Below are 12,603 nucleotides of genomic sequence, written 5' to 3'. Positions count from 1 at the left end.
GTTAAAGACAAGTTTAAAAGACCAGATGTAGCAACAACAAAGATGTTGATGTTGATGACATTACAGTTATTAACAGCATAAAAATTTAGAGGAAAAAAAACTTTTCAAAATAAGATAGTGGCTGAGATGATGACGCTAAACTGGTATTAAAAGAGTGGAGGAAAAAAGTAGAAGGCTTTGAACTGCCTTACGCCTGCAGGGCGGCGCTCAGGGCTCAGAGACCCACAACTCCTGCGGTGATGTACTTCAATCAAAACATTTCAGAGTCCAGCAGTGTCACTGTTCTGCTCTGATGGAAATGTCAGTCAAAAATGTTGGGCAAAGTTCGTCACGGGACCGTGCGCACGTCTCATCCGTGGATGAGGGAGATGCCATGATGCAAAGCGCGCTTCCACATGTAGTACGTGGAGCGCGGCGTGAAGGGGAAATATGAGCGGAATTCTTTAAAGGACGGGAAGGATTTCTCCTCAAAACGCTGCTGAAGAAACAGCTTGGCTTTGACCTTGAAGTTGGCCAGGGCGACCACGTCCATCCCGAACATCTGCTCTTCCATGGGCATCTTGCTGTGGAGCGGGATACGTGTCTGCGGAGCGTCAAAGCAGGCGGCGAAGTTTCCGACAAACCTTGTCGCTTCACCCGCCGGCTCCACCAAACCAAACCCCCGCTCTGGGATCTGCTTCATGACGGCATTGGCCTCCAGGGCTGGAGGGAGACTTGCCTCGTCGCTCTTCTGGATCTTACGGTTCTTGCCGTTTCGCCACAGCCAGTAGAAACAGGGTGACATTGAGGGGAACTTGAGCATGAACTTTGCTAGGGGCAACTTAGGGGCGTGAAGCTTTGCCGCATCCCTCAGCTGCTTCTTGCTCAGGTACGCCTGGCGGAACTTCTTGTGCTTCCTCCTGCAGACCTTCACTCTCGGCTCGGTCGGACGCTCTACATGGACTTGGGTGAGATTTTTGGGACTTTGGCTCTTGTCGGCGTCTGAGCTGTCGGAGCTGCTGCCGCCGCTAGTTTTGTACCCTCGGTTGAACAACATGGCTTCTCTCCTCCAGTTGTAGTAGGTGGATCTGGAAATGCCGGGGTAGCTCCTCTTAAAGATCCGGAAGGGGAATGAAGTGTTCATGGCGATGCAAGTCTGCAGGCAGCGCTTGGCCTCCTGCATGTGGGTGGTGTTCTGCACCCGGTCCTGCTCCACCATGCTCAGGCCGAACATGCTGGCGACGCTGTCGTGTTGGTCGAGGTCGTCGTGTTTGGCCTCCGGGGAGGACCAGGCATCGTGCTCCGTGCTCTCAGTGGGGCTGATCTCCCCACCTGATGACGTGGTCGAGAAGGCCCCGCCCGACTTCATGAGCTCATGCTTCCAGTTGTAGTAAGACGACCTGGAGATGTCTGGGAAAAACTGTTTGAACTGATGCAGCGGGATCAAGTTACCCTGCAAGTAGCAGGCCTGCAGGAAGTTCTTGGCCTCATACCGGGCCGCGGACTTGTTGCAGTGCTCTTGCGACTGCCTCTTCCAGCGATAGAAGGTCCTCTTGGTGATGTTGTACTTGTCTTTCAGGCTTGGGTAGGTGAACCTGGAGCTCGGGTTCGGCAGCTCCTCCCTCTTGATCGGCGACCTCCTCTGGTCAGGACTTCCCAACCTCAGGTCACTTGAATGGACCAAGGCCACAAAATGGTTCGGTCGAAACACTGACTCAGAGAGGAGCTCGCCGGACCACATGACGTGGAGGGTGGAGACCTGTGAGTCGCTCGCCTTGGTCCTGGGGCGAATCATTCTGTTGAAGTAGGGTCTGATTTTGGGGTTGAACATGGGGTAGACGGAGTAGATGTTGAACTGCAGGACGGATGACAGCGCGTACACGTGCCACATGTTGGCGTAGGAGCCCGGGAAGCAGGAGGCTTTAACGTCAGCGTCAAAGATGGCCTCCAGGACGGTGGCGGGGAGGTTGAGCATGTCCTCGGACTCCTCCGCGCTGAGGCTGAAACGAACCGCCTGCAGCATCATTTTGGAGTCGATCATCCCAGACAGGTAGTATCTCTTCCACAGCACCATTTCGACCACCGTCCGAACCTGTCCCAGAGAAAACACAGCTCTCAAAACCTGCCTCTCCTTTGGTCCTGTCTGTGTAAACAAAGCCTCACCTGCAGCTCCAAGCTCAGTGCCGTACTTCCCACCAACAACATGCTCACAGCGTCAAACAACAGGTTTCCTTCTCCCTTGCAGTTGATGGGCAGCAGGTCTGCAGGGGCGTCCATGGGGTACAGGCCGTGGGCAGCATCGTCCACGCTCGTCCACTCTGGGAAATCCTGACAGGGGGTCCTGGGGAGCTGAAAGGGGGCAAGCACCTGGTCCACCTCCATTGCAGCCCTGGTGAGCGCGTCCAGGCCAGAGCTTTCCGTGGCATCCTGGAGCTCCCTGAGCACCGACAACACCACCTCCTTCCTCTGAAGCATTCTGCTCAACTGAAACAGAGAAATATGTTTTGGTCAAAACTTTTGAACTAATAAATGACTTGGATGACACTAGAACTAGACTAAAAGTTTATTTTTAAAAGCTATTTTTATAAATATTGTGCAGCAAAAGAACAAAACAAAAAATGTACCAGCCTTTTTTTTTTTTTTTTTTTTACAAAAGCAGTGTTTTTGTGTGTAAAAAAAAACTCTTAATAATAGGGTATAAAATTGCAAGTGTGTGACCTAAAAAGTAGTATTCAATGAGGTAAATAAAGACACATTTCAAGACGAACGTCCGGATTCATTCATAATTCTCCAGGATTCACCCAAACCACTAAAGATGGCGGCGCTCACGTAAACTTTCAAAACAAACACGAGTATTTATAATATTTTAATGGTAATATCAACGCAGTCCTGCAGCACTATTGCGGGTCCGTTAAAATAAGACGTTAAACTCATTCCGCATTTCGGATTAAATCAAAGTCAGTGCCAAAAAAACAGACCTCGTTCTCGCTGCGCAACAGTTACTCGGCCGTAAATGAGATTAAAACGTTCACCTGATGTCCTCTTGGCTTGGAATAGACGCGGCTCCTTGAAAGTCACTTTTAAAGCAGCAAAATCCAGCAACGCGACCGCAGCTCCAGAGGCGTCTAGTCCATCACGTGTGGCGAGCTCAGCTCCGAGCAGGAAAAGACGCGGAGGTGAGCGCGTTCTTCAGGAAATTGTTAATCGCCGTTTCGCTTTTTTGTCTAGTAACACCCCCCACTCTGACCCCCACCCTCGCCCCCCGCGGGGCTGCAGCAGCCAGGGTCAATTTCAATGTGAAGTGTTAACAAAAGGAGCCGCAACAAGTCCCGGCGGGTATCGATGCAGAGTTTGATCATCTTTGTAAAGTTGTTGTTGCAGCAGGTCACATGACAGCGACACTTTACTTCCATGACCCCACTCCCCATTTTGATTTCTCATAACGAACAACTAAATCCGAAGAGTAAGCAGCAGCGTTTGCCTTTAAAATGCTCCTCCTTACATTCATGTTTACGAGACGACTGAATGTTTTCGTCAAACATGAGTGTATGTTTTTGATATTCAGTCATGATCTATTACTATTTTCAATCCTCATGAGGTCGCCGGGGGCTGGAACTTTTTCCAGCTACTTGTGGTGAGAGGCGGGGAGGTTATTCATTTATTTTTGTTTATCATTTATTAGCGCACCACTGTTTTCGTTTGGTTTTTTTCTCTCGTAATGTGCACTTTTAAAATAAATGCATTCTAAAAGTACCACTTGGTTTGAACTGTTTGAAATGTTTTTTTTATTTAATTTTTGAATTTTGAATTTAATTTCCAGATGTTTGTATTAGAATTTCTAATGTCAGACACATTTTTGTTTTATATATATATATATATATATATATATATATATATATATATATATATATATATATATATATATATATATATATGCTATTTCTTGATTCAAAACAGTGTTAAACATTGTAAAAATGATATTGTTTGTCAAGCAACATTAAATGCAATCGTAACTTACAAGATGAATAAATAAAAATAAATTCTTAACGTTGAGAATAATTTATGTGACTCTTCCTTTTTCATTATTTCTGCTATTTTTAATCCAAAACATTGTTTTCAAGCTTTGTAATATATATATATACTGTATATTGTTTGTCAAACAGCATTAAATACAGTCACACAAAACAATCAATGCCCTGTTGTCACTTCTTGTTGATCTTTGGACCGTTAATATTTTCCTTTTATTTACAGTGTAAAATGGAGAGGATTCTAAGACATAGTCCCAGGTAGTATTGTGTGACCACAACAGACTGTATGCATGTGTGTATCTATGCACACGTTGAGTGACATCAAACTGAACGCGATCACTACTGGAGCAGCCATTGTTCTCCCCTCGATTGGCTGAAAGTGTTTGTATATTAGAACGCATGTGCAGACTGGGTGTGGACACCGTGACGTGGAGAGAGGAAGGCGGCCGACCTCCACGTCCACTGTATCACTTTTCACACCTTCTCTCTGCAGCCTTTCGCAGGATTTCAGTAATCAAGGCCTTTTGTTTTACACACACACACACACTCCCAATAATCCCTGCGACCCCCAACCCCCACCACTGTAAGGCCTTTTAAGCATACATACACACTCACCCACACTCCAGGGGACGACGGCATTTGGCCCCCACTGTCCACTTCAAGGAGCAGGCAGACAAGCTGGTGCCTCAGTTCACCGGGGTTCAAGACTCTGACCTTATCAGGACAAGCACCGCCACACGCTTTTAATAATGTTTTGAAGCGGAAATCAGTATTTATGATCATAACATAAATGTTATAATCCACTCTGAGCTGGCAATATTCCCTCCCACTCTCCTGCTCTACATGTAATTAGATCAGAGCGTGTGTGCGCCCCCCTCAGGCCTGTAACTGTCCTCCATCACACTCACCTTAGGTGTGTAGATGAGCTGTGCTGCACTGTGAACGCAGTCGTGGGCCCACATTTAAAATGCAAATGCATCAACACTGGGGCGGCTCCGGCGCGGCGTCACCTGCTGAGCGCGTGTGTGAGTGGCTCTGCGCGTGTGTGCCAGGTGTGGCTGTGTGTGTCGCCACGTGGAAACAGAGGGTCGGAACATGAAAGTCTTCCAGAGAAGCCAAACACAGAGAGGGATCCAGGGCTCAAACCCGAGGCTCGGGGCCCAGATCCTGAACCATTATTAGGTCGGTGGTAGCTCACTAGACCCAACTGCATTTTTTATGGTTGACTTTCTCAAGGTGACACAAACACGCAGACTCTGACACATGCAGTCCACATTTTAAACATCAGGACAAAATCTTGTGGATTTGAATCTCTGAAGATTCAAGGGTGAAACACAAAACTCTTAACTTAGAAAAGATGAATTGTTTGATGAAAAAAGTCAACTTGAGATGTTGGGGAAGAAAAAGACAAACATAATTGACACAATAGTGTACTCTACTTTGGTTAGGAAAACATATTGGATAATGCCAAAATAAACTTCATATATCAAAATATTGAAATAAAACTAAATTAATCACAAAATTAAAGCTGTAATTCAATAATAATTGTGCTAGAAGAGTTATTAATGATTAAATCCTTGTTTCATGTGATTTCAAGTGACGGTTTAAAAAACAAACATCACTCATCATTTAAAAAGTGGTTTGTCATTAAATAAATTAAGTAGTAATATGTATGAAACATAAATATTTTGCATGTATGTTATTAAATATATTTAACAATAAAACAATCTGGTTCTGACATTTAAAAAAGGAGATTATGTGTCACTGAATACTTTTGATATTTATTTAAAAACAGAAAAGAAAATCTATACATACGATATTAGATTCTAAAATATCCAGTTAAATCTAAACATTTGCAATATTCTGGAAAATAATAACTTAAATCATCCAAAATATTTTATTATAGAATGATAATTAAATAAATCAAGTTGTCATATTTATGAACAAAATTTTGTTTTTTATCCAATAAAAATGCTAACAAGTTCTGATATTTAAAAAAAATAATAATAATATTAAAAGGTTCTATAGTGAACCATTGCAAAATAACGTTGTAATTATTTAATTGTATTAACTTAAAACAACAAAAAAATGCACATAAAAGGTATTAAAAAGGAGACCTTTAATCGTTTAAATTACGCCAAAATATCTTAATTTAAATGTGATAAAAATGAATGTCTACTTCAAAAAATTAACTTTTGATATTCACTTTGAATAGGGAGAGACTTTCATTGATTCAAATATTGATATATGGAAATGTATGTTACCAACATAAAATAAGTTCTCATATTTATGGAAAGCAATATTTTTTAATAATTAAAAATCATACATTATATCACACTAATAAAAGAAAAAAGAAAAAAACATGCTGAGAGAGAGAGATTTCGACTTGGGAAACGTTTATTTTAATACTATTAAAATGAAAGGGACAACTATTGTGAAAAAAAGCACACATTCATAAATGCAGAAAGATATTACTAATACTAATTATATTATTAATACACTGAGAGGAGGAAGTTAGGAGCACATAGTTGGAGCTAGATGTCCTTCAGGAGATGATCTCCTGAGTATTTTGTGTAGACAGTCATGAGGTAGCCGTGTGTTGTTCATCTCTGCTGGACACTAAAACCTGCCTTATTTGCATATGTTGCGCTGGGAACGACCAGAGTGTCATTTGTAGCGAACGCAGGCGTATTCAGTGGCGTCCAGGTCCAGGAAAGTCAGCCTGCTGCTCACGTCCGGGAGGACGACCTCGGCGTAAATCACCTCCTCCGCTGAGTCGCCACCCTGCCAGACACACTTGGATTCAATCTTCACTTTCAACACCGGCAACAAATGGAACTCACTTCCTCATTGACGCTGGACTTGGAAGTCGATGTGCCAGGTAGCTTTTCTAAAAACAGAAGTTAGAGTGGAACATGTTGGGTAAGGTGACCACACTTGTGCAAGGGGGTCCATGGAGAAACTTCCCCGACAGGACGCTGGACTCACTGATTCTGCGTCTTCTGGCCACAAGCAGTGCAACCACTGCAGTCAAGGCCACACACAACAGCAGCCCCACCACCGTAGAGACCCAGGCTCGGCTGCTGCCTGCAGAAGCGCATGTGAGATTCACGGTCCTTTCTTCTTGGAAATAAGATCATGAGTTCCCCTCACCTGTCTCCTCCCCATCTCCCTGTGGAACTGCCGGGCCTCGCCGACCACTCAGTTCTGCAGGAAACAGGCATTGCTCAACAGGAAGTGACAAATACGCACCAAGGTGCAAATGTCACGCATAGTAACTTGAGATGGAAGCATCACCAAACCTGGCACTTTGACTCGAAGTTTCACAGACATCTCTCTGTTCTGACCCACTTTGGCCACACAGCGGAAGGTTCTGGACTCAACGCCCGGAAGCGTGACGGTCACACTGGCGTTACAGGGTGAACTCACTCGGCCATGTGTGGTGTCTGACCCGATCTGCTCTCGTGTCTCGTCCACCCAGAAAAAGGCCACATGAGAAGGACACCGCCGGTCTCCTATGGAGGAGAGCAGAATACACTGCAGCGACACAGGCTTCCTCGGCGCCACCTTCAGGACAGGGGCTTCAGTGACAGCTGTGGGGGAACAAACCATCACATTCAACCCGATTCATTTCATATGAAGATGATGATATGCAATTGAACATCGTACAGACAAAACCACAAAGTTCTGTGGTGTTTTTCTATTCATGAACAATTCATTTCAATATGTTTTTAATGGGAAACAAATGGAGAACATTGTTCATTGTTTATCGCTGAATCAGTCCACACATCTATTGACAATTTAAAAGTTTTTCTGATCAATTATTTCTTGCCTTCGCAATTATTTTGAGTCAAAATCATAGTTAATAATACAAAATGATATGAACTAAAATTCATAAATCTCTTATGTTATAAAAAAAACATTTTATCTATTTTTTTTATTACATCTATTTGATATTTTTGTTTTTAAACATTGTAAAATGTTTTAAGTTATTATAAACATAAATCACACCCACAAAATGTATTCAGTTCATTAAGTATTGACATTTTAACATTAATTACATGACAGAAAAAAAACATAAAAAAATTCCAATGGATGTTGAAATGTCATTTTTTAAAATCTAATATTAATATATTATATAGTAAAAAAAATACAACCATGTTTATGTATAATTTCAGATAAATTTCAGATATATCAGATATAAATTACAAGACAAAAACACATATGTATAAAGTAAAATCAAATAAAATATTATATATTATAGCGATTATGTTGATGACCCAACAAATACAGAAGCTAAGATAATTCACAAACTATTTTGGGTTGTTATATTGACTGGTTGATTTTCTAAAGAAAAAGAAAGGAGAATGCAAATTATAATAGTAAAGTGAATTATTGTTTGTCGTTGTACCAATGGCAAATGAGAAAATGATATTACAATTATTTATATATCAAATTATTGCGCTTGCTTAAGGTTACAAACGGCGTCATAGAAGGATGGGACCAACCGCTCTCAGCAGGAAGACCGTCTTCCGCCTGCCCGCAGCGATGCTGCCCAGCGGTGTCGTTCAGATTCTCGACTCGCACGGTGCATCCCTCCTCATCTTTGGTGCGGAGGATCCTTCCATTCCTGACGATGCCGACTACGTAGCTGTTGTGGAGTTTCCACGTGTGGAAACAGACCGGTGCATCACAAGGTGAGGAGATTTCCAACCCTGAAACGCCAGATCGCGGAGGAACACCGTCATGACGAAGACCCTCGGATGAGAGACGAGGCCTTCCTCACCTGCGGCGATGAGGGGGAGAAGCACCAGAGAGGTCAGACGTCCAAGCATCATCTCCGGATGGAAGTGGAAATGAAAAGTTGAGCAGCTCTCTTCAAAAAGAGAAGTACCACTTCCGTTCTGTAGCAACATATTCTTGTCACACCTTTTTTTTTATATATTCTCCGACACAAATAAAATCATTACCGTTTTCGCGCAGTGCAACCGTAAATAATTCAGGTAAGATATTAAATTCATATCAGTAAAACGTTGATACACTCTGCGGCCGCAGGAGGGCGCTGTTCCGAATGAAACCAGCGTAGTGCGAGCGAGCAAAAGTGCGCTTCACTAAATGAAAAGCAGAAGCTGGTTCATCTATGGTGCTGGTCACGCGCTCCATTCCCTATTCGTCCATCACTTCACTTTATTTCTAAATGTCACAGGGGTTTTCTGGTGTTAAACTGGAGAGAAATACACCAAGAAAACTTATATTATATATTTAAAATGAACACATGCTTCAAGAGAGTTTCTTTCTCTCTTCTCCCTCTTTGTCCATAAAATAAAACCTTCAAAGTGAAAATTGATTTTTGAGTTTCCTTGGGTCAGGGCTGTGTAACTCCACAGTCATTTACACAGAAACTTCATACCTGTGTCACGTCCATGAGCTGCTTGTCTTCCCGCTTCTTCTCATCGCTGCTGATCCTGGCAGCCAATAGGATGCATGCAGTCGGCAGCAGCTTCCAGTAAAGTCGACCTTAAAATTAACTCAATTTCTTTTTCAACCGGGGCAGTAATACAGTTAAATGACCGTTAATGACTTGAAAACAACTTTTCTGGCACCCTTAGACCATCTGAACAACAAAGAAAGCAAAGAAATTTATTAAAATAATAAGTGAAATTTTGCTGATTTTTTTTTTTTAACTGGTCCTGACATGACGATGACATACATGCTTGACACAAAATGCCAAAACTCAAAAAATGACTTGAAAACAACTTTTCTGGCACCTTTAGACAATCTGCACAACAAGGAAAGCAAAGACATGGATTAAAGTACAAAAGTAGAATTTTTTTTTAAATGGGTCCTGACACAACAACGACAGGGCCAACAATGACATATTTTCAAAAATTAAAGTTCACATGTTTCAGGCACTATTTATTGAAAACATTGTCTTACACGTGCACCAGGATTTTGTTGAGAGATTTGCGCTCCAAGTCAGGCACAGTGGCATCGACAGCAGGGTAGCCAACAGGGAGCAGCATCAGTAGCTTTTCATTTGTTGGACGGTTGAGAAGCTGTCGGAGACGTGGGCCGCAATTTAGAGGAGTGGAGGTCACGGTGACAAGACCCACGTTCTGAGGGGAATTCAGTCGGACAGTGAACATTACATTCCAAAATCATGCGAAAGAGTCAGCGAGAGAAGTGTGTAGAAAGCTATTTTTCACCTGCAGTGCTGCCAGTAGAATCCCACATGACAGAGAAACACTGATTTCATTGTAGTAGTGAGTCTTTTTCCTCCCGTTCGGAAGGATCCCATACGTCTGCTTGAAGATGAGAATCAAGTACGGCGCCACATCCAAGTATTCTTTTATCCAGTTTGTCCTGCAAGACACCTTCATTTCACATCCCTGGAGCAAATACCTTTACTGATCACTATTCTGTAGAACTGCTTACTTTAATTTGGCCAAATCCTGGACCCACTTGTCCCCCATCCTCTGGCGGTAGTTCATCTCCTCCTCTTCTTCCACTATCAGTCTAATCTGGTGCTTCACGTCTGGGTCAGAGACGGCAACAAACGTCCAGGGCTCCGTGTGCCCGCCACTAGGTGCAGTCCCTGTCAATGAATATGTAGAAAGACGAAAACATCCGATAAAATTCCAATAGTTGAGAGGCGCCCTTTAAATGCACCCGCACACCTGCAGTTTGTATGACTTTATCGATGACTTCTCGTGGGACCGCTTCAGGGCTGATGAACCGGACTGACCTCCTTTGGTTCATGAGAGTGTAGAAGTCCGCTGACCTGTGCACCATTTCTGACTCAGGGTACTGCTGCGGTTTGTATGGGACATGTGGGAGGTCCTCTTCTTCTCCTTTATTGTCCGCCCAGTCATTGTCTTCTAAAGTAAGAAAGGAAGGTAAGAATAAACGTGATATTACGTTTCCTACGTTTATGTCTTACGTCTCCATGTTAGGTCAGTGGTGCATTCACTGACCACCCGAGAATGCGAACCAAATGTTCCCGAAACACCCCAAACAAATCAACATCAAAAATAACAAAAAACATATATTATTTACAGTGGTGATCATAACCCTGTTACACAGGGTCAAACACATTGACTGAAAGGCCAGAATAAAAATGCATTAAAACAGTTAAAGACAAAGCAGTGGTTGGTTAAATCACACATGACATAACAGCGCATCAATTGAACAGAAAGTGCATTTCCGGTAATGAAAGTAATAATATGTTGTTGACAAAGATTTTACCAAATGTAGCAGGCATATGTCAAAAATAACCAGTTAATAATTTAAATAAATTTGATGGCAATGTGAAGGAATATAAATTAACAAATTAAAACAAAGAGGAAAAAAAGAAAAACACATAAAAATAATAATATAACTGTACCAATAAATCTCAAATCAAACTGTGGTTTTATTAAAAAGATAATAAAATACTGATAAATGTGATTTAAAAAAGAAAAATTTCAATAATATGAAATAAATAATACAGTGGGTCAAATATATAATACATCAACTCCCCTTCCTCTTTATAATGGATCAACAAAACTTCTGTATTCTGTAAACAATCATCTGTATTAACAATATATTTTGATATTTAAATTGAATCCATATGCTTTGAATTGTGTGTTTGATTCTCCTTTAAAATTAATCATTTACATTTTACAATAAGGCAAAAATATCATTCTATAATTTTAGAAAATGTGTTGACACAATATAAAAAGTGTCCCACTTTTGGCACGCGTTTTGGTGCTTTAGTAAGTCAAACAAAAATACTGCAAAATGTATCTCATGAGTCACATGACTGCTCCATGGACCCTGACCCCACGCTGACCTTTCACGGCTAGAGACACCACACAGCTACAGTGTTATGTAACCATTGACTTGAAGTTTTGCTATTCAAAATAAGAGCCAGTATAATGCAAAGTGTCCTCTATTGAATTATTAGTGAGACAAGTCCTACCATCTTCCTTTGCTGAAATTTCCGTGTCGTCCTGCAAGTCTTGGTCCACCCACGGTGCCGGTTTCTCTTGAGACTTTCCGCCAACTGGCTTTATCTCAGCGTGACGGGATCTCACCAGCAAAAACCCCATCACCATGCACAGAGCCAGAGCCAGAACTGGCGTGAGAACAGAGAGCAGCGCCATGCCTCGTGGAGTGGCAGAGGCGTTCTACAGTTGGGCAGTGCTGCAGAGCTTCATGTTGTGAAATAGCACAGTTATCTGAAGTGAGCGCGCTCAAGCTGCTGACACAGGGATTGCTTTGTGCGAGAGTGTGTGAGTGTGTGTTGGAGAGAGAGTAGTCTAGACAGCTGTGTTGGATTAGAGAGGCATGAGACAAAGAAGTATGGAAGGCTGTTACATCTATCTATCTATCTATCTATCTATCTATCTATCTATCTATCTATCTATCTATCTATCTATCTATCTATCTATCTATCTGTCTATCTGTCTGTCTATCTATCTATCTATCTATCTATCTATCTATCTATCTATCTATCTATCTATCTATCTATCTATCCATTTCTATAATAGACAGATCACATGGCACTAAAGTCCGTGAAGGAAAGTTTAATAATTTACCCAGAGACACTGCAACT

The 12,603-nt window shown here is 42.1% G+C and overlaps 3 protein-coding genes across 3 annotated transcripts; all 3 read right to left on the bottom strand.

The window, feature by feature from the left end:
* Nucleotides 1-349: 349 nt before the first annotated feature.
* Nucleotides 350-3,032, bottom strand: vrtn (vertebrae development associated). Its single transcript, XM_053843799.1, has 3 exons — nt 3,012-3,032; nt 2,143-2,463; nt 350-2,071 (listed from the first exon to the last, which is right to left on the bottom strand). Exons 2-3 carry the CDS (start codon nt 2,452-2,454, stop codon nt 350-352), a joined length of 2,034 nt encoding a protein of 677 aa, XP_053699774.1. The 5' UTR covers nt 2,455-2,463; nt 3,012-3,032.
* Nucleotides 3,033-6,439: 3,407 nt separating this feature from the next.
* LOC128746596 (uncharacterized) lies at nt 6,440-8,843 on the bottom strand. Its single transcript, XM_053843756.1, has 7 exons — nt 8,794-8,843; nt 8,516-8,722; nt 7,310-7,600; nt 7,161-7,214; nt 6,996-7,094; nt 6,851-6,897; nt 6,440-6,791 (listed from the first exon to the last, which is right to left on the bottom strand). Exons 1-7 carry the CDS (start codon nt 8,840-8,842, stop codon nt 6,675-6,677), a joined length of 864 nt encoding a protein of 287 aa, XP_053699731.1. The 5' UTR covers nt 8,843; the 3' UTR covers nt 6,440-6,674.
* A 941-nt stretch (nt 8,844-9,784) lies between these two features.
* iyd (iodotyrosine deiodinase) lies at nt 9,785-12,157 on the bottom strand. Its single transcript, XM_053843677.1, has 5 exons — nt 11,968-12,157; nt 10,685-10,885; nt 10,443-10,602; nt 10,214-10,370; nt 9,785-10,123 (listed from the first exon to the last, which is right to left on the bottom strand). The coding sequence occupies exons 1-5, from the start codon at nt 12,149-12,151 to the stop codon at nt 9,941-9,943; spliced, it is 885 nt and encodes a 294-aa protein (XP_053699652.1). The 5' UTR covers nt 12,152-12,157; the 3' UTR covers nt 9,785-9,940.
* Between the last annotated feature and the right edge of the window lie 446 nt (nt 12,158-12,603).

The sequence above is a fragment of the Synchiropus splendidus genome, chromosome 15 (assembly GCF_027744825.2).
Source record: "Synchiropus splendidus isolate RoL2022-P1 chromosome 15, RoL_Sspl_1.0, whole genome shotgun sequence".
NCBI lineage: Eukaryota > Metazoa > Chordata > Actinopteri > Syngnathiformes > Callionymidae > Synchiropus > Synchiropus splendidus.
Note: the sequence above shows the minus strand (reverse complement) of the source record. Positions and strands in the feature narration are given on the sequence as shown.

Excerpts from the sequence above, each read along its gene's own strand:
- vrtn (XM_053843799.1), bottom strand. The coding sequence starts at position 2,454 with ATGCTTCAGAGGAAGGAGGTGGTGTTGTCGGTGCTCAGGGAGCTCCAG. Across the intron at positions 2,072-2,142 it reads CACTGAGCTTGGAGCTGCAG|GTTCGGACGGTGGTCGAAAT; the intron begins GTGAGGCTTTGT and ends TCTCTGGGACAG.
- LOC128746596 (XM_053843756.1), bottom strand. The coding sequence starts at position 8,842 with ATGCTTGGACGTCTGACCTCTCTGGTGCTTCTCCCCCTCATCGCCGCA. Across the intron at positions 7,215-7,309 it reads ACTTCGAGTCAAAGTGCCAG|AACTGAGTGGTCGGCGAGGC; the intron begins GTTTGGTGATGC and ends TGTTTCCTGCAG. Across the intron at positions 6,898-6,995 it reads GGCCAGAAGACGCAGAATCA|AAAAGCTACCTGGCACATCG; the intron begins GTGAGTCCAGCG and ends TTCTGTTTTTAG.
- iyd (XM_053843677.1), bottom strand. The coding sequence starts at position 12,151 with ATGGCGCTGCTCTCTGTTCTCACGCCAGTTCTGGCTCTGGCTCTGTGC. Across the intron at positions 10,603-10,684 it reads TAAAGTCATACAAACTGCAG|GGACTGCACCTAGTGGCGGG; the intron begins GTGTGCGGGTGC and ends ATTCATTGACAG. Across the intron at positions 10,371-10,442 it reads CAGGATTTGGCCAAATTAAA|GACAAACTGGATAAAAGAAT; the intron begins GTAAGCAGTTCT and ends GGTGTCTTGCAG.